The 22357-nt window shown below is 42.9% G+C and overlaps 1 protein-coding gene across 1 annotated transcript in view; it reads right to left on the reverse strand.

Annotated features, from left to right (window-relative positions):
- Positions 1 to 22357, reverse strand: part of LOC133540224 (serine/threonine-protein phosphatase 6 regulatory ankyrin repeat subunit A) — a 75481-nt gene that overhangs the window by 3419 nt on the left and 49705 nt on the right. The window contains exons 15-26 of the mRNA XM_061882808.1: positions 21940 to 22080; positions 21765 to 21876; positions 21670 to 21696; positions 17159 to 17233; positions 16874 to 17075; positions 11057 to 11144; positions 10472 to 10589; positions 2425 to 2644; positions 2266 to 2353; positions 2124 to 2207; positions 1908 to 2056; positions 1754 to 1836 (exon numbers count right to left, since the gene is read on the reverse strand). Coding sequence (XP_061738792.1) covers positions 1754 to 1836; positions 1908 to 2056; positions 2124 to 2207; positions 2266 to 2353; positions 2425 to 2644; positions 10472 to 10589; positions 11057 to 11144; positions 16874 to 17075; positions 17159 to 17233; positions 21670 to 21696; positions 21765 to 21876; positions 21940 to 22080 — 1387 coding nt within the window. The remainder of the gene's footprint in view (positions 1 to 1753; positions 1837 to 1907; positions 2057 to 2123; positions 2208 to 2265; positions 2354 to 2424; positions 2645 to 10471; positions 10590 to 11056; positions 11145 to 16873; positions 17076 to 17158; positions 17234 to 21669; positions 21697 to 21764; positions 21877 to 21939; positions 22081 to 22357) is intronic.

Raw genomic sequence — 22357 nt, forward strand, 5'->3', positions numbered from 1 at the left:
TAGTTAGCTTTTAGCGTAACGGAAGCTCATTTTGCTGTGTGTGTGTGTGTGTGTGAGTGTGTGTGTGTTACGGACAGAGTTGATTGAGGTGTGTTGAAGCAGCAAAAAAGGACATTATGTAAAATGAAGAGTTTGTCTCTGATAGTGTATATAATAATGTAAGTGCATCATTAAGCCTACTTGAACTCCATGGTGTTCAGGGATGAATAGTCTCTCCTATTGCTATTGTACTATTTTTTTCAGCTATAGTTACATGAATCATTATTAATGTAGCAGCCTAGTTTTGAATGGCAGGGTCCCTGCTATCATATGTTGATACAAATATAACATTTACATAATAAAAATCAACTAACTACAGGCTTCCCAAATGCTGTAATAAATTGAGCATGATGAGTTGACTTGAAACTGTTTAATGTTGCACTTTTTATATGTAGAAGAAAAATTTTGTTATTTTATTTAATCTGAGCAACACGTTGAGGCAGTTTAATGTGGATTAATGTGGGCAGAATTATTATAGTGTTCTCAATGTTAAAAGGATAAAGCCATTGTTTACAAATTTGGTAAATAAAAAAATCAAAAAATGTATATTTTGTTGTTTTCTTACTGTACTAAAAATGAACTGAACCGTGACCTCTAAACTGAGGTACGTACCGAACCCAAATTTTTGTGTACCGTTACACCCCTAATATATATATGTCTGTATATATGTATATAAATGTGTATATATGTTTATAAATGTGTGTATATATATATATATGCATGTATGCATATATGTGTAAATAATGCATGTATGTATATATGTACTGTATGTATGTATGTATATATATATATATATATATATGAATATTTGTGTACATCAAATATGTTGTCTTTGTAGCATATTCAACTGAATATGGCTTGAAAAGGATTTGCAAATCATTGTATTCTGTTTATATTTACATCTAACACCATTTCCCAACTCATAATGAAACGGGGTTTGTACACACACATATATATATATATATATATATATATATATATATATATATACACACATACATATACACACACACACACACACACACATTAAGAGGAATGTTTAGAGTGGGTTGGAAAATGTGGAAGGAGGAGTCACCAGAAAAAAGGGTAAAAAAAAGTTTAGAAAAAACTTTTTTTTTTAAAAAGTCTTAACGTTTTCTGAAAAATTCCCGCTTTTTCAGAAATTCCCATTGAAATGAATGGGACCTTTTTCAAAGTTGCAAATCTCTCATATTTTTTATCTGATTCAAACTGTTCCAACTCCAAAATATTCAGCATGTTCTAAATTGTGTGCTTTCTTTCAACAATTAAAAAAAAAAAATTCCCGGATTTCCAAAACTTTGCAGTTTTCATGGACATTGTCCACATTCAAAATGAATTGGCCATTTTTTAAAGTTAAAGTACCAATGATTGTCACACACACACTAGGTGTGGTGAAATTATTCTCTGCATTTGACCCATCACCCTTGATCACCCCCTGGGAGGTGAGGGGAGCAGTGAGCAGCAGTGATGGCCGCGCCCGGGAATCATTTGTGGTGATTTAACCCCCAATTCCAAGCCTTGATGCTGAGTGGCAAGCAGGGAGGTCATGGCTCCCATTTTTATAGTCTTTGGTATGACTGGGCCGGGGTTTGAACTCACAACCTCAGGGCGGACACTAACCACTAGGCCACTGAGTAGATCTACAATTGTCCCATTTTTCAAGATTTTGTCAGGGATGCAAGCTTCTTGTTACCTTGCTACAAGCCAGATGCAAGGCAGTGTTGCCGTCAGAGTCCTGCACAGCAAAGTCTGCTTTGCTGCTGCTCACCAACACCTCTGCAAAACATCCACGCAGGAGTCACACGTTACACAACACAACCTGGCCGCTCAGAAGGTGCAAAACTGACCCACGGCGTTGGTTTGTCCGTTGAGGGCGGCCATCATCAGCGGCGTCCTGCGCGTGTGCGTGTCCACAAGGTTGACGTGGGCGCCGTGGTTCAGCAGCAGGGAAATACACTCCGCGCGGTCGGAGAAAGCAGCGGCGTGAAGCGGGGACCTGCACGGGCCAAGCAGAGCGTGGGGTTGTCATCCCGACAGGAAGCGGCCACCGCCGTGTCTCTCACCTGCCCCTGCCGTCGGTGGCGTTGACGATGTCGGCACCGAGGGAATGGATCAGCATCTCAGCCACGCCTTCGTTGTCGTTCATACTGAAACACACGGCGGTTAGGCTTCCTGCAGACACGGAAGCTGCAAACATCAACTTACACGGCGCAGTGCAGCGGGCTGAAGGTGCCGCCGTCCATCTTCCTGAAGACTTCCTGTTCCAACAACAACTCCACACAAGCGTCACAACCTGCCAGGAGGGATTAAAAAAACACTCCGATATTCTGTAGAGCTTTGGGCTCTGCAGCTGATCTCGGGTACCAGCGTAGCAGGCCCAGTGCAGCGGCGTGTGGCCCTGGTTGTCGGCCAGCTGCGAGAGAGCGTCCCAGGTGGCGGCGGCCTGCAACATGGCGCCCAGCACGCTCACCCGGCCACGGGCGGACGCCAGGTGGAGAGGCGCCAGGCCTCGGACGTCCTGCACACACGCGCTGGCCCCGCGCTGAAGGAGAGTCTCCACACATTCCTCCTGACCCGTCACCGCCTGTGTGGACATGACGCTCCAGGTCAGGGATCAAGAACCTTTTTGGCTGACAGCCCAGAAGCCAAATATTTGAAAATCTATTTCCCTAAGAGCCATAAAACATTTTGTTTTAACACTGAACACAACTAAACACGTGCATTTTTAAGTAAGACCAACTTTTCGGTAGGTCTCTTATTCTTTGCAATAACATTATTATTCTGAAGCTAACTGTGGAGGGGGCGTGGCTTGCAGGCCTGCAGCAAAGCAGGGTGGTGCAGGACCAGCATTGAAATCAGCGACAGGTGCATAGAAGGCCCACCTGGGCCTTGTTATCTAATCACCTGTCGCTATGTTATAAGCAGCAGCCAGGAGGAGAGACGGGGTTGGGGCTGGAGCCAGAGCCAGAGCGGGAGCGAAAGAGAAAAAGACAATTGCTGCAAAGCAACTGAGAGACTTATTGAAAAATAAAACAATATTGTAACCCTGAAACAGGCTCTCATGTCGGTGCCTGATGGTCCGAAGAACCCCCAGGAGGGCAAGCCCCACACTACCCAATAATAAATAAATCACTTCTTACCATTAACACAACTTCTTGAACAGGCGAGGTAGAAAACGGATGGATGGAATACAAATGCAGGAGAATGTTTTAGATTTTGAAGATAACTTCCTTCCCTGGCCTCGCTCATAACATCCCAGTAAGTACATTGTTGCTGACTGGAGAAATACAATTATTATTGTTGTTGTTATTACCTATGACTGATTTAGTTACTTAATTCTCATTTTCTTCATTTATATTTGGATTTTATTTTGTGTTGAAAATAAAAATAAAGACATTTAAAAATATTTTAAGAAATCTTGTCTCGTGGCGCAGGCTCACCCAGACTCTGCATCCAGTGGCCCCCCAGGCAGATTGCCTTTGAGACCCCTGGGACGGAGTGTCCGCTCTGAGATGAGTAGGTCGGGAGTTCAAATCCCGGCCGAGTCAGGACTTAGACTTAGACTTCAAATTTGAACTTTACAGTACAGATAGGAAGGAGATGTTGTTGCATTAGCTCCTGATAGTGCAGGATAAAAGAACAATAAGGTGCAGATATAAATAAATACATTATTGTACAGATATTGCACTTTTGCACATGCGTCCACGTTCATGGATGTATGTTAAAATGTGTATAAAAATGGGAGCCATGACCTCCCTGCTTGGCACTCAGCATCAAGGCTTGGAATTGGGGGTTAAATCACCAGAAATGATCACCTCCCAGGGGGTGATGAAGGCTGAGGGGTCAAATGCAGAGAATACTTTGTTACACCTCGTGTGTGTGTGTGAGGGGTCAAATGCAGAGAATACTTTGTTACACCTCGTGTGTGTGTGTGTGTGAGGGGTCAAATGCAGAGAATACTTTGTTACACCTCGTGTGTGTGTGAGGGGTCAAATGCAGAGAATACTTTGTTACACCTCGTGTGTGTGTGTGAGGGGTCAAATGCAGAAAATACTTTGTTACACCTCGTGTGTGTGTGTGTGAGGGGTCAAATGCAGAGAATACTTTGTTACACCTCGTGTGTGTGTGACTATCAGTGGTATTTAACTAATACATGTCAGGTGATGGGGGGGGGGCACATACACTATGTACATCAGTGTTTTTCAACCTTTTTGTGCCTTTTCTGCATTGAAAAAATGCGGAGGCAGACCAGCAGCAGAAATCATTCAAAAACTAAACTCAGTTGACAGTAAAAAGTTGTTGTGGCAATTGTTGGATATGACTTTAAAGCATAAGCAAGCATGCATGACTAGAGCTCTTGTCTCAAAGTAGGTGTACTGTCACCACCTGTCACATCACACCCTGACTTATTTGCACCTTTTGCAAGCATGCATGACTATAGCTCTTGTCTCAAAGTAGGTGTACTGTCACCACCTGTCACATCACACCCTGACTTATTTGCACCTTTTGCAAGCATGCATGACTAGAGCTCTTGTCTCAAAGTAGGTGTACTGTCACCACCTGTCACATCACACCCTGACTTATTTGCACCTTTTGCAAGCATGCATGACTATAGCTCTTGTCTCAAAGTAGGTGTACTGTCACCACCTGTCACATCACACCCTGACCTATTTGCACCTTTTGCAAGCATGCATGGCTATAGCTCTTGTCTCAAAGTAGGTGTACTGTCACCACCTGTCACATCACACCCTGACTTATTTGCACCTTTTGCAAGCATGCATGACTAGAGCTCTTGTCTCAAAGTAGGTGTACTGTCACCACCTGTCACATCACACCCTGACTTATTTGCACCTTTTGCAAGCATGCATGACTATAGCTCTTGTCTCAAAGTAGGTGTACTGTCACCACCTGTCACATCACACCCTGACTTATTTGCACCTTTTGCAAGCATGCATGACTAGAGCTCTTGTCTCAAAGTAGGTGTACTGTCACCACCTGTCACATCACACCCTGACTTATTTGCACCTTTTGCAAGCATGCATGACTATAGCTCTTGTCTCAAAGTAGGTGTACTGTCACCACCTGTCACATCACACCCTGACTTATTTGCACCTTTTGCAAGCATGCATGACTATAGCTCTTGTCTCAAAGTAGGTGTACTGTCACCACCTGTCACATCACACCCTGACTTATTTGCACCTTTTGCAAGCATGCATGACTAGAGCTCTTGTCTCAAAGTAGGTGTACTGTCACCACCTGTCACATCACACCCTGACTTATTTGCACCTTTTGCAAGCATGCATGACTAGAGCTCTTGTCTCAAAGTAGGTGTACTGTCACCACCTGTCACATCACACCCTGACTTATTTGCACCTTTTGCAAGCATGCATGACTAGAGCTCTTGTCTCAAAGTAGGTGTACTGTCACCACCTGTCACATCACACCCTGACTTATTTGCACCTTTTGCAAGCATGCATGACTATAGCTCTTGTCTCAAAGTAGGTGTACTGTCACCACCTGTCACATCACACCCTGACTTATTTGCACCTTTTGCAAGCATGCATGACTAGAGCTCTTGTCTCAAAGTAGGTGTACTGTCACCACCTGTCACATCACACCCTGACTTATTTGCACCTTTTGCAAGCATGCATGACTATAGCTCTTGTCTCAAAGTAGGTGTACTGTCACCACCTGTCACATCACACCCTGACTTATTTGCACCTTTTGCAAGCATGCATGACTAGAGCTCTTGTCTCAAAGTAGGTGTACTGTCACCACCTGTCACATCACACCCTGACTTATTTGCACCTTTTGCAAGCATGCATGACTAGAGCTCTTGTCTCAAAGTAGGTGTACTGTCACCACCTGTCACATCACACCCTGACGCATTTGCACCTTTTGCAAGCATGCATGACTAGAGCTCTTGTCTCAAAGTAGGTGTACTGTCACCACCTGTCACATCACACCCTGACTTATTTGCACCTTTTGCAAGCATGCATGACTAGAGCTCTTGTCTCAAAGTAGGTGTACTGTCACCACCTGTCACATCACACCCTGACTTATTTGCACCTTTTGCAAGCATGCATGACTATAGCTCTTGTCTCAAAGTAGGTGTACTGTCACCACCTGTCACATCACACCCTGACTTATTTGCACCTTTTGCAAGCATGCATGACTATAGCTCTTGTCTCAAAGTAGGTGTACTGTCACCACCTGTCACATCACACCCTGACCTATTTGCACCTTCTGCAAGCATGCATGACTATAGCTCTTGTCTCAAAGTAGGTGTACTGTCACCACCTGTCACATCACACCCTGACCTATTTGCACCTTTTGCAAGCATGCATGACTATAGCTCTTGTCTCAAAGTAGGTGTACTGTCACCACCTGTCACATCACACCCTGACCTATTTGCACCTTTTGCAAGCATGCATGACTATAGCTCTTGTCTCAAAGTAGGTGTACTGTCACCACCTGTCACATCACACCCTGACGCATTTGCACCTTTTGCAAGCATGCATGACTATAGCTCTTGTCTCAAAGTAGGTGTACTGTCACCACCTGTCACATCACACCCTGACGCATTTGCACCTTTTGCAAGCATGCATGACTATAGCTCTTGTCTCAAAGTAGGTGTACTGTCACCACCTGTCACATCACACCCTGACGCATTTGCACTTTTTGCAAGCATGCATGACTATAGCTCTTGTCTCAAAGTAGGTGTACTGTCACCACCTGTTACATCACACCCTGACTTATTTGCACCTTTTGCAAGCATGCATGACTAGAGCTCTTGTCTCAAAGTAGGTGTACTGTCACCACCTGTCACATCACACCCGGACGCATTTGCACTTTTTGCTCTTTTCCTGTGTGTAGTCCGTCACTTCTTGTCTTGTGCTCCTATTTTGGTGTCTTTTTCTCCTTTTTTGATATTTTCCTGTAGCAGTTTCATGTCTTCCTTTGAGTGATATTTCCCACATCTACTTTGTTTTAGCAATCAAGAATATTTCTGTTGTTTTTATCCTTCTTTGCGGGGACATTGTTGATTGTCAGGTCATGTTTGGATGTACTTTGTGGACGCCATCTTTGCTCCAACATTCTGTTCTTATATGCTTTGTAGTTAGTTCAGTTTTAGTTTGGTTCTGCATTGCCTTCCCTCAATGCCTTTTCTTAGGGGGCACTCATCTTTTGTCTATTTTTGCTTCAAGCATTAGGCACCTTTTTACCTGCACCCTGCCTCCCGCTGTTCCCGACATCTACAACTAATAATGAGGATTGAGAATATTCCAGAAAGAAGAAAGAGGAATGCTTGAAGTGCTATTGTCATCAATATGGACTCACCAATTCAGCTTCGACAGTCAAACACAGCTTCATGACAAAGAATCTGGCGCTGGAAGTGGGCTCTATAAAGTTACAAAATAGGCATGCAGTTTAAAAATCCGTCAGCACAATATTTCAGGTGAAAAGAAGGTTTAAAAACTACTTTGAGCAGAAATGTCATCGATCTCTCATGTCCTGTCTCCTGGCTACTTCCTGCTAGCGGCCTATAAGCACCACTGATTGGACCGCGGCGGTCACGTGACAAGGGAGGAGTGCGCCGAGTTGCCAAAGATTAAAACTACAGCAAGAGCATACCAGTCACTTCCGGCTACCGCTATATACCTGCAGCTGATTGGACCGTGGCGGTCACGTGACTAGGAAGTGCGCAAAGAGTAAATAGAGAGACAAGAGCCTAATAGTCTCCGCAAATGTATTTGACACCTGCGTTACACGTAGTTTGCCGCCAATGTACTTCTTGTAAAGTGTGTAAAAAGCCACTCACACACACCAGGGTTGGCCATTACGTCCATCCCAGGCAGGGTGGATGGTGGAGGCTGTGTCAGTCCATTGCCAGCCAGGCATTAAAAAAATACACCTAAAAATGATCCATCCATCCATTTTCTATTGCTTGTCCCTTTTTATGGGGATTGCCGGGGGTTCTGGAGTCTATCTCAGCTGCATTCGGGCAATCATCCATCTTCACCGAGACGTCCCTTTCCTCACTTGATTGACATTGGCGGCACCCGAGGGTCTTGTGAGATGACGCCGGCTGCTGCCAGATCATTATTAAGAAAAAAACACCGACAGGAAGGCAAGAAACATTTTTTTGTTAAATTTCAACAGACCCTCGCGCTGTACCTGCCGTCAAAACTCTAAAGTTCCTGTCTTCACAATAAAAGTGCTGCTGCATCCTGCCGGTGCTAACAAAATAAGAGTATCATTAAGCTAGCAGGCCACAGAGTTTGCCGCCAATGTACTTCTTGTAAAGTGTGTAAGAAGGAGTGTGGACAAATAAGGAGGCAAAAAGCAAGCACTTTCATGTGATTTTGGACAGAAAGGACTTTTTTTCTCCTCCCTTTGAAAAGGTGGATGTTATCATCACTAATGTCTGATTCCAAACAATGCAAGTCATCACAATCAGGTCATACACCAACTTATATTCTTGTCTTCGTGGAAGAAAGGAATGTTGAACATGATTGTATTATCATTAAACATCTTTAACTTGATAATGTCTCTTTCATAAATAAATGAGTAGAAATGATATAGAGGAAGATGGTGTGTTCTCAATGGTGAACGGGCACCATGTGACATGAATTCCTGGTATAAAAGTTAACATCATGTGGTATAAAAGTTAACATCATGTGGTATAAAAGTTAACATGTGGTATAAAAGTTAACATCATGTGGTATAAAAGCTAACATCATGTGGTATAAAAGTTAACATCATGTGGTATAAAAGTTAACATCATGTGGTATAAAAGTTAACATCATGTGGTATAAAAGTTAACATCATGTGGTATAAAAGTTAACATCATGTGGTATAAAAGTTAACATCATGTGGTATAAAAGTTAACATCATGTGGTATAAAAGCTAACATCATGTGGTATAAAAGCTAACATCATGTGGTATAAAAGTTAACATCATGTGGTATAAAAGTTAACATCATGTGGTATAAAAGTTAACATCATGTGGTATAAAAGTTAACATCATGTGGTATAAAAGTTAACATCATGTGGTATAAAAGTTAACATCATGTGGTATAAAAGTTAACATCATGTGGTATAAAAGTTTAAATCATGTGGTATAAAAGTTAACATCATGTGGTATAAAAGTTAACATCATGTGGTATAAAAGTTAACATCATGTGGTATAAAAGTTAACATCATGTGGTATAAAAGTTAACATCATGTGGTATAAAAGTTAACATCATGTGGTATAAAAGTTAACACCATGTGGTATAAAAGTTAACATCATGTGGTATAAAAGTTAACATCATGTGGTATAAAAGTTAACATCATGTGGTATAAAAGTTAACACCATGTGGTATAAAAGTTAACATCATGTGGTATAAAAGTTAACATCATGTGGTATAAAAGTTAACATCATGTGGTATAAAAGTTAACACCATGTGGTATAAAAGTTAACATCATGTGGTATAAAAGTTAACATCATGTGGTATAAAAGCTAACATCATGTGGTATAAAAGTTAACATCATGTGGTATAAAAGCTAACATCATGTGGTATAAAAGTTAACATCATGTGGTATAAAAGCTAACATGTGGTATAAAAGTTAACATCATGTGGTATAAAAGTTAACATCATGTGGTATAAAAGCTAACATCATGTGGTATAAAAGTTAACATCATGTGGTATAAAAGTTAACATCATGTGGTATAAAATCAACATGTGGTATAAAAGTTAACATCATGTGGTATAAAAGTTAACATCATGTGGTATAAAAGTTAACATCATGTGGTATAAAAGCTAACATCATGTGGTATAAAAGTTAACATCATGTGGTATAAAAGTTAACATCATGTGGTATAAAAGTTAACATCATGTGGTATAAAAGTTAACATCATGTGGTATAAAAGTTAACATCATGTGGTATAAAAGTTAACACCATGTGGTATAAAAGTTAACATCATGTGGTATAAAAGTTAACATCATGTGGTATAAAAGTTAACATCATGTGGTATAAAAGCTAACATCATGTGGTATAAAAGTTAACATCATGTGGTATAAAAGCTAACATCATGTGGTATAAAAGTTAACATCATGTGGTATAAAAGCTAACATGTGGTATAAAAGTTAACATCATGTGGTATAAAAGTTAACATCATGTGGTATAAAAGCTAACATCATGTGGTATAAAAGTTAACATCATGTGGTATAAAAGTTAACATCATGTGGTATAAAATCAACATGTGGTATAAAAGTTAACATCATGTGGTATAAAAGTTAACATCATGTGGTATAAAAGTTAACATCATGTGGTATAAAAGTTAACATCATGTGGTATAAAAGCTAACATCATGTGGTATAAAAGTTAACATCATGTGGTATAAAAGTTAACATCATGCATCTCACCGCCCGGTGAAGGGCGGTCCTGCCCCAGCGGTCCACAGCTTGGACGCTGGCTCCTTCACTCAGAAGTGAGTACACACACTCGCTGTGGCCATTCAGCACCGCCAACATCAACGCCGTCCTTTTCACACACACACACACACACACAGACACACACACACGCAGACAGACACACACACACACACACAGACACAGACACACACACAGACACACGCAGACAGACACACACACACACACACACACACACACACACACACACACACAGACACACACACAGACACAGACAGAGACAGAGAGAGACAGACAGAGACAGAGAGACAGATGTACAGACAGACAGACAGACAGAGAGACGAGACAGACACAGAGACAGAGACAGAGAGAGACAGACAGAGACAGAGAGACAGATGTACAGACAGACAGACAGACAGACACAGAGACGAGACAGAGACGAGACAGACACAGAGACAGACAGACAGACACAGAGACAGACAGACAGACAGACAGACAGACAGAGACAGAACATTGTAAAGTCTTCTCCACCAAGGACAGCATGATGAATTGTGTGTTAAATCCAGCGTTGTCACTCACTGTTTGTTGCCATCCTGTGCGTCCACGTCGACGTGCTGGCTGTTGTCGCTCATGAGGAGACGCAAGCACCCCGAGTGGCCGTTTGCAGCTATGACACACAATGGGGGACATTATCCTTCCACTAAAATATGGTTTTGCTCTCATTTCAGTGTTGCCAAAATCCTCCAGTAAGGAAAGTCGGTACTGGCTGGCCTAAAAGTCGCTGGATGACATCATCGCCTAATTTACATAAATGATTGCATGGAGGCTGTGGGAGAGAGAAATAATGAGTATGATTATAATTGGAAATGAACATTTCTTATGTTTACCCTTAGTTTGACCTCGGACTATGTTAAGGTAACGTGTGGAGTTCCCCAGGGTTCGGTCCTTGGCCCGGCACTCTTCAGTGGCTGCTGTAGGCAGGAGCTCTGTGCTCTTGTGTTTCCCTCTTCTTTTCATGTCTCATTATATTTTTTTGCATTTTGGTCCGGGACCCTTTGGGACTGTGTGACAAGGGGTGGCACTTTCGTGACCTGTGGTGCTTTTTTTGGGGGGACTTCTGGATCTGCCTCCCGGGAGCCTTTTGGCCATGGAGACCAGCTGCTGGGTCTCTGCCACACCGGAGTCTGTTTGGAGGGACTGGAGGAGATGTGGATGAGGAGACAGGACTGCAGAGTTTGGAGGGACTGGAGGAGATGTGGATGAGGAGACAGGACTGCAGAGTTTGGAGGGACTGGAGGAGATGTGGATGAAGAGACAGGACTGCAGAGTTTGGAGAGACTGGAGGAGATGTGGATGAAGAGACAGGACTGCAGAGTTTGGAGGGACTGGAGGAGATGTGGATGAAGAGACAGGACTGCAGAGTTTGGAGAGACTGGAGGAGATGTGGATGAAGAGACAGGACTGCAGAGTTTGGAGAGACTGGAGGAGATGTGGATGAAGAGACAGGACTGCAGAGTTAGGAGAGACTGGAGGAGATGTGGATGAAGAGACAGGACAGCAAAGTTTGGAGAGACTGGAGGAGATGTGGATGACGAGACAGGACTGCAGAGTTTGGAGAGACTGGAGGAGATGTGGATGAAGAGACAGGACTGCAGAGTTAGGAGAGACTGGAGGAGATGTGGATGAAGAGACAGGACAGCAAAGTTTGGAGAGACTGGAGGAGATGTGGATGACGAGACAGGACTGCAGAGTTTGGAGAGACTGGAGGAGATGTGGATGAAGAGACAGGACTGCAGAGTTTGGAGAGACTGGAGGAGATGTGGATGAAGAGACAGGACTGCAGAGTTTGGAGGGACTGGAGGAGATGTGGATGAAGAGACAGGACTGCAGAGTTTGGAGAGACTGGAGGAGATGTGGATGAAGAGACAGGACTGCAGAGTTTGGAGAGACTGGAGGAGATGTGGATGAAGAGACAGGACTGCAGAGTTTGGAGAGACTGGAGGAGATGTGGATGAAGAGACAGGACTGCAGAGTTTGGAGAGACTGGAGGAGATGTGGATGAGGGGACAGGACTGCAGAGTTTGTAGAGACTGGAGGAGATGTGGATGAGGGGACAGGACTACAGAGTTTGGAGAGACTGGAGGAGATGTGGATGAGGGGACAGGACTGCAGAGTTTGGAGGGACTGGAGGAGATGCGGATGAGGGGACAGGACTGCAGAGTTTGGAGAGACTGGAGGAGATGTGGATGAGGGGACAGGACTGCAGAGTTTGGAGGGACTGGAGGAGATGTGGATGAGGGGACAGGACTGCAGAGTTTGGAGGGACTGGAGGAGATGCGGATGAGGGGACAGGACTGCAGAGTTTGGAGGGACTGGAGGAGATGCGGATGAGGGGACAGGACTGCGGAGCTGGCAATGAGCGCTGGGACGGGGAGGCTTCGTGGTGTCTTGGCTGGGTGAGCAGGTGTCGGACACCTCAGTCACCTTGGACGTATCCTCGCTCATCCATGCGGACTGGACACTGGCCGAGAGTGGAGTCGGCTGTCTTGGTTGCTTTGTTGGGTCTGCTCCTGTCTCTGGCCATGCTCCCTCCTCCCCAGCAGACAATGGCGTGGAACACCGCAGAGGCCACCACAGTGGATATGTTTCTTTTACTTTTTATTCATGTGTGTATGTAGAAGTGTCTGCTTGTATCTGCTGCTTTAATGTCTTTAATGTCCTCTGTGTTCTTTGATGTTTCCCTCTTACACACATAAATAAATGATAAATGGGTTGTACTTGTATAGCGCTTTTCTACCTTCAAGGTACTCAAAGCGCTTTGACACTACTTCCACATTCACACACTGATGGAGGGAGCTGCCATGCAAGGCGCCAACCAGCACCCATCAGGAGCAAGGGTGAAGTGTCTTGCTCAGGACACAACAGACGTGACGAGGTTGGTACTAGGTGGGATTTGAACCAGTGACCCTCAGGTTGCGCACGGCCACTCTCCCACTGCGCCACGCCGTCCCAAGAGGGATGTGTACTATGGCTATGAGTTGTTGTTTTTTTCCCTTGGCCTCAGTCTGCACCCCCTCTCCAGGGCCCAGGCTAAGACCGATTTTTAAATTTTATTTTAATCTTCTATTTTTTTCTCCCCCCCTTGTTTACCTGTATCTCATCTTTTTTTGTAAGGGGCGCTGGAAGCCGGCAGACCCGTCAGCGATCCTGTTCTGTCTCCCTTTAATGTTTGTCTGATCTTGAATGGGATTGTGTTGAAAATTGTAATTTTCCTGAAGGAACTCTCCTGACGGAATGAATAAAGTACTATCTAATCTAATCTAATCTAATCTAGGTGACATCATACGCAAATACGGTGTTAGCTTTCACTGTTATGCTGATGACACCCAACTCTACATGCCCCTAAAGCTGACCAACACGCCGGATTGTAGTCAGCTGGAGGCGTGTCTTCATGAAATTAAACAATGGATGTCCGCTAACTTTTTGCAACTCAACGGCAAGAAAACAAATGCTGATTATCGCTCCTGCTAGACACCGACCTCTATTTAATAATACAACTTTTACATTTGACAACCAAACAATTAAACAAGGCGACACGGTAAAGAATCTGGGTATTATCTTCCACCCAACTCTCTCCTTTGAGGCACACATTAAAAGCGTTACTAAAACGGCCTTCTTTCATCTCCGTAATATCGCTAAAATTCGCTCCATTTTGTCCACTAAAGACGCTGAGATCATTATCCATGCGTTTGTTACGTCTCGTCTCGATTACTGTAACGTATTATTTTGGGGTCTCCCCATGTCTAGCATTAAAAGATTACAGTTGGTACAAAATGTGGCTGCTAGACTTTTGACAAGAACAAGAAAGTTTGATCATATTACGCCTATACTGTATATACCTTTATATACATATATACATACATATATACTGTATATACCTTTATATACATATATACATACATATATACCTATACTGTATATACCTTTATATACATATATACATACATATATACTGTATATACCTTTATATACATATATATATACTGTATATACCTTTATATACATATATACATACATATATACTGTATATACCTTTATATACATATATACATACATATATACTGTATATACCTTTATATACATATATACATACATATATACTGTATATACCTTTATATACATATATACATACATATATACCTATACTGTATATACCTTTATATACATATATACATACATATATACCTATACTGTATATACCTTTATATACATATATACATACATATATACCTATACTGTATATACCTTTATATACATATATACATACATATATACCTATACTGTATATACCTTTATATACATATATACATACATATATACCTATACTGTATATACCTTTATATACATATATACATACATATATACCTATACTGTATATACCTTTATATACATATATACATACCTTTATATACATATATACATACATATATACCTATACTGGCTCACCTGCACTGGCTTCCTGTGCACTTAAGATGTGACTTTAAGGTTTTACTACTTAGGTATAAAATACTACACGGTCTAGCTCCATCCTATCTTGCCGATTGTATTGTACCATATGTCCCGGCAAGAAATCTGCCTTCAAAAGACTCCAGCTTATTAGTGATTCCTAGAGCCCAAAAAAAGTCTGCGGGCTATAGAGCGTTTTCCGTTCGGGCTCCAGTACTCTGGAATGCCCTCCCGGTAACAGTTGGAGATGCTACCTCAGTAGAAGCATTTAAGTCTCACATCAAAACTCATTTGTATACTCTAGCCTTTAAATAGACTCCCTTTTTAGACCAGTTGATCTGCCGTTTCTTTTCTTTTTCTCCTCTGTCCCACTCTCCCTCGTGGAGGGGGTCCGGTCCGATGACCATGGATGAAGTACTGGCTGTCCAGAGTCGGGACCCAGGATGGACCGCTCGCCTGTGTATCGGCTGGGGACATCTCTGCGCTGCTGATCCGCCTCCACTTGGGATGGTTTCCTGCTGGTCCCACTTTGGACGGGACTCTCGCTACTGTGTTGGATCCACTTTGGACTGGACTCTCACGGTTATGTTAGATCCACTACGGATTGAACTTTCACAGTATCATGTTCGACCCACTCGACATCCATTGCTTTCGGTCCCTTGGGGGGGGGGGGGGGGTCCTCTCCAAGGTTTTTCAGTCATGATGGTCACCGACGTCCCACTGGGGTGAGTTTTTCCTTGCCCTTATGTGGTCTCTACCGAGGATGTTGTTGTGGTTTGTGCAGCCCTTTGAGACACTGGGCTATATAAATGAACATTGATTGATTGATACAAGATATATTTTAGGCACTGATTAATTGTGCTTTGGAATGATCACAATAAAAGGTTGTTTATCTTTTTGTTACACAAAAAAATTGTCCTAGAGCATTTTTTAAAAAGGGTGCAGCAAAGTCAATCAGGTTAATTGACTTCAGAGCTTGAATTAAGTGCCTAATCAAGGTGTTTCTACACAAATAATACCTCATATGAAGTGACTTTTAAATGCAATTATTACTGCATGCTTTTTATTAGAGATGTCCAATAATGGCTTTTTTGCCGATGCCTGATATTGTCCAACTGTTAATTACCGATTCCGATATCAACCGATACCGATATATACAGTGGTGGAATGAACACATTATTATGTGTCATTTAGTTGTGATGCTGGATGCATTAAACAATGTAACAAAGTTTTACAAAATAAATCAACTCAAGTTATGGAAAAAATGCCAACATGGCACTGCCATATTTATTTTCTTTTTCCTTTTTTTAAACGTGCCTCAAAACAGCAGTTTGGAATTTGGGACACGCTCTCCCTGAGAGAGCATGAGAAAGTTGAGGTGGGCGGGGTTGGGGGGGGGGGGGTGTATATTGTAGCGCCCCGGAAGAGTTAGTGCTGCAAGGGGTTCTGGGTATTTGTGCTGTTGTGTTTATGTTGTGTTACGGTGTGGATGTTCTCCCGAAATGTGTCTGTCATTCTTGTTTGGTGTGGGTTCACACATTTGTAACAGTGTTAAAGTTGTTTATACGGCCACCCTCAGTGTGACATGTATGGCTGTTGACCTTGCTTTCACTTGTATGTGTGAAAAGCCGCAGATATTATGTGATCGGGTCGGCACGCAAAGGCAGTGCCTTTAAGGTTTATTGGCGCTCTCTACTTCTCTCTACGTCGTGTACCACTCTGTACAGCGGCATTTTAAAAAGTCATACATTTTACTTTTTGAAACAGATATTGATCATTTCCGATGTTACATTTTAAAGCATTTATCGCCCGATATTATCGGACATCTGTAGTTTTAATTTTTTAATTTGGAACGATGTAAAGATGTTGACTTGAGTGTATTTCTCCTACCCGCCGCGTGCACAGCGGTCTTTCTGTGTGTGTAGTCAGCCGCCATGGGGGAGGCGCCACGGTGGAGCAGCATGGAGACACACTCCTGGTGTCCTCTGGAGCAGGCCAGGTGGAGAGGGGTGCGACCTTGCGGGCAGCGGACCTCCACATCCGGCATGGAGGACAGGAGGACCTCCAACGCTCCACAGTGGCCGTGGTAAGCCTGGACGGGATGGAGGACGTGTGTGAGCACAAGCACTTGCAATGTCCCCCCCCCCCCTCCCCCCCCACTCAAAAATAACTCACCGCCAAGTGGAGCGGGCTGATGGACCCGTGGTGCTCAGACTGACTCGTGAAGTCAGTTCCTGATGTCTCCATTAGCTGACAGCAAGTTATGTGCTTGTTAAGCCACATACATTCATTACAAGTCTTGAAAATAATTATTAGGTTTCAGCTCAAAAGTAGCTGCTTCAGCATTGCTGTCATCTACAAAAGCAGCAAAGTTGTCACCTTGTACAAAAAAAGAGAATACAACAATTTGCAAATCCTTTTCAGCTTATATTCAAATGAATAGACTGCAAAGACAAAATATTTCATGTTCACACTGAATAACTTACAATTTTTGGCAAATAATTGTTAACTTAGACTACAGGCAGGCCAATCTAGTACCTGCAGTCTTTTACTATGAAGCCACGCTGTTGTAACAAGTGACTTGGCATTGTCTTGCTGAAATAAGCAGGGGCGTCCATGATAACGTTGCTTAGATGGCAGCATATGTTGTTCCAAAAGCTGTATGTACCTTCCAGCATTAATGGTGCCTTCACAGATGTGTAAGTTACCCATGCCTTGTTCACTAATGCACCCCCATACCATCACACACGTGTAACTAACCCATGTCTTGTTCATTAATACACCCCCATACCATCACACATGTGTAACTAACCCATGTCTTGTTCACTAATACACCCCCATACCATCACACATGTGTAAGTTAGTCATGTCTTGTTCACTAATACACCCCCATACCATCACACATGTGTAAGTTACCCATGTCTTGTTCACTAATACACCCCCATACCATCACACATGTGTAAGTTAGTCATGTCTTGTTCACTAATACACCCCCATACCATCACACATGTGTAAGTTACCCATGTCTTGGGCACTAATACACCCCCATACCATCACACATGTGTAAGTTACCCATGTCTTGTTCACTAATACACCCCCATACCATCACACATGTGTAAGTTAGTCATGTCTTGTTCACTAATACACCCCCATACCATCACACATGTGTAAGTTACCCATGTCTTGTTCACTAATACACCCCCATACCATCACACATGTGTAAGTTAGTCATGTCTTGGGCACTAATACACCCCCATACCATCACACATGTGTAAGTTACCCATGTCTTGTTCACTAATACACCCCCATACCATCACACATGTGCAAGTTACCCATGTCTTGTTCACTAATACACCCCCATACCATCACACATGTGTAAGTTACCCATGTCTTGTTCACTAATACACCCCCATACCATCACACATGTGTAAGTTAGTCATGTCTTGGGCACTAATACACCCCCATACCATCACACATGTGTAAGTTAGTCATGTCTTGGGCACTAATACACCCCCATACCATCACACATGTGTAAGTTAGTCATGTCTTGTTCACTAATACACCCCCATACCATCACACATGTGTAAGTTAGTCATGTCTTGTTCACTAATACACCCCCATACCATCACACATGTGCAAGTTACCCATGTCTTGTTCACTAATACACCCCCATACCATCACACATGTGTAAGTTACCCATGTCTTGTTCACTAATACACCCCCATACCATCACACATGTGTAAGTTAGTCATGTCTTGGGCACTAATACACCCCCATACCATCACACATGTGTAAGTTAGTCATGTCTTGGGCACTAATACACCCCCATACCATCACACATGTGTAAGTTAGTCATGTCTTGTTCACTAATACACCCCCATACCATCACACATGTGTAAGTTAGTCATGTCTTGTTCACTAATACACCCCCATACCATCACACATGTGCAAGTTACCCATGTCTTGTTCACTAATACACCCCCATACCATCACACATGTGTAAGTTACCCATGTCTTGTTCACTAATACACCCCCATACCATCACACATGTGTAAGTTACCCATGTCTTGTTCACTAATACACCCCCATACCATCACACATGTGTAAGTTAGTCATGTCTTGGGCACTAATACACCCCCATACCATCACACATGTGTAAGTTACCCATGTTTTGGGCACTAATACACCCCCATACCATCACACATGTGTAAGTTACCCATGTCTTGTTCACTAATACACCCCCATACCATCACACATGTGTAAGTTACCCATGTCTTGGGCACTAATACACCCCCATACCATCACACATGTGTAAGTTACCCATGTCTTGTTCACTAATACACCCCCATACCATCACACATGTGTAAGTTACCCATGTCTTGTTCACTAATACACCCCCATACCATCACACATGTGTAAGTTAGTCATGTCTTGTTCACTAATACACCCCCATACCATCACACATGTGTAAGTTACCCATGTCTTGGGCACTAATACACCCCCATACCATCACACATGTGTAAGTTACCCATGCCTTGGGCACTAATGCACCCCCATACCATCACACATGTGTAAGTTACCCATGTCTTGTTCACTAATACACCCCCATACCATCACACATGTGTAAGTTACCCATGCCTTGGGCACTAATGCACCCCCATACCATCACACATGTGTAAGTTACCCATGTCTTGTTCACTAATACACCCCCATACCATCACACATGTGTAAGTTACCCATGTCTTGGGCACTAATACACCCCCATACCATCACACATGTGTAAGTTACCCATGTCTTGTTCACTAATACACCCCCATACCATCACACATGTGTAAGTTACCCATGTCTTGTTCACTAATACACCCCCATACCATCACACATGTGTAAGTTAGTCATGTCTTGTTCACTAATACACCCCCATACCATCACACATGTGTAAGTTACCCATGCCTTGGGCACTAATACACCCCCATACCATCACACATGTGTAAGTTAGTCATGTCTTGTTCACTAATACACCCCCATACCATCACACATGTGTAAGTTAGTCATGTCTTGTTCACTAATACACCCCCATACCATCACACATGTGTAAGTTACCCATGTCTTGTTCACTAATACACCCCCATACCATCACACATGTGTAAGTTACCCATGTCTTGTTCACTAATACACCCCCATACCATCACACATGTGTAAGTTACCCATGTCTTGTTCACTAATACACCCCCATACCATCACACATGTGTAAGTTACCCATGCCTTGGGCACTAATACACCCCCATACCATCACACATGTGTAAGTTACCCATGTCTTGTTCACTAATACACCCCCATACCATCACACATGTGTAAGTTACCCATGTCTTGTTCACTAATACACCCCCATACCATCACACATGTGTAAGTTACCCATGTCTTGTTCACTAATACACCCCCATACCATCACACATGTGTAAGTTAGTCATGTCTTGTTCACTAATACACCCCCATACCATCACACATGTGTAACTAACCCATGTCTTGTTCACTAATGCACCCCCATACCATCACACATGTGTAAGTTACCCATGTCTTGTTCACTAATACACCCCCATACCATCACACATGTGTAACTAACCCATGTCTTGTTCACTAATGCACCCCCATACCATCACACATGTGTAAGTTACCCATGTCTTGTTCACTAATACACCCCCATACCATCACACATGTGTAACTAACCCATGTCTTGTTCACTAATACACCCCCATACCATCACACATGTGTAACTAACCCATGTCTTGTTCACTAATGCACCCCCATACCATCACACATGCTGGCTTTTACACTTTGCACAAAGAACAGTCTGGATGAGCTAAAATGTTCAAAGGACATGACGTCCACTGTTTCCAAAAAACATTTGAAATGTGGACTCGTTAGACCAAAGAAAACTTTACAACTTTGCATCATTCCAATGTTTTTTGGGTGTTGTTGATAAATGGCTTTGGCTTTGCAGAGCAGAGTTTTAACTCTCACTTACAAATGCAGCGACCAACTGTATTTACTGACTGTGGTTTTCTGAAGTGTTCTTGAGCCCGTGGATTCATATCCTTTACACACTTGTATCGCTTTTTGATGCAGTACTACCTGAGGGGTCAAGGCCACGAGCATTCAATGTGACGTGCAGTGATTTCTCCACATTCTCTGAACCTTTTGATGATATTACAGAGTGTAGCTGGCGAAATCCCTAAATTCCTTGCTAGCTCTTTGAGAAATGTTGTTCTTGAACTGTTGGACAATTTGCTCACGCATCTGTTGACCAAGTGGTGACCCTCACCCCGTCCTTGTTTGTGAAAGACTGAGCATTTCATGGAAGCTGTTCTTATAGCCAATCATGGCACCCACCTGTTCCCAATTAGCCTGCACACCTGTGGGATGTTCCAAATAAGTGTTTGATGAGCATTCCTCAACTTTCTCATTCTTCTGTGCCACTTGTGCCAGCTTTTTGGAAACATGTTACAGGCATCAAATTCCAAATGAGCAAATATTTGCAAAAAAATCAAGTTTACCAGTTCAAACGTTAAATATCGTGTCTTTGCAGTCTATTCACTTGAACATAAGTTAAAAAGGAAATGCAAATCATTGCTTTCTGTTTTTATTTATCATTTACACAAGGTGACAATGTCACTGCTAAACATTCTTACCACGTCAAGAGGGGTTTCACTTGCCATCTAGAAGAAACAAAGAAAGAGTAGAAGTTTGTAAAAGAATGATCCAGACCAGCAGACAAGAGACTCACCATCTCCAGAGAGAGAGTGCGGCCATAGGCGGAGGCGTAGTGGACCGCACTGAAGCCCTCCTGGTCCCTCACGCTGGGCTCGGCGTTGTTTCTCAGCAGGTACTCCACACATCTGCAGAGAGGGACAGGTGAGACAAGGCAGGTGTGTGTGTGTGTGTGTGTTCTTTCCACCCACTTTCCAAGGCTGTCAGCTGCGGCGGCGTAGTGCAGGGGGCCACAGCCTCTCTGGTCCAGGTCCTTGACGCTGGCGCCCGAGCCCACCAGGGCCAACACACACTGGTGATGACAGTTGGCTGATGCATAGTGAAGAGGACTCCTGTTAAAGGCAGAGTCAGCATCTTTACAAGCACATTCTCTCCTTTCTGTCTTCAACAGGGGTGTCCAAACTTTTTCTCCTAAGAACATTCAAATGTAAAACTTACGGGTGCCATTTTGACATTTTTCATTTTAAAAACCAATCTAGTAAATGATGTACCCCAGGGGTGTCAAACTCATTTTAGCTCAAAGGCCACATAAAGGAAAATCCATTCCCAGACTGGGAAAGTCATGGCATAATAACTTCAAAATAAAGACAACTTCAGATTATTTTTCTT

This window comes from Nerophis ophidion, linkage group LG21 (genome assembly GCF_033978795.1).
Source record: "Nerophis ophidion isolate RoL-2023_Sa linkage group LG21, RoL_Noph_v1.0, whole genome shotgun sequence".
Taxonomy (NCBI): domain Eukaryota; kingdom Metazoa; phylum Chordata; class Actinopteri; order Syngnathiformes; family Syngnathidae; genus Nerophis; species Nerophis ophidion.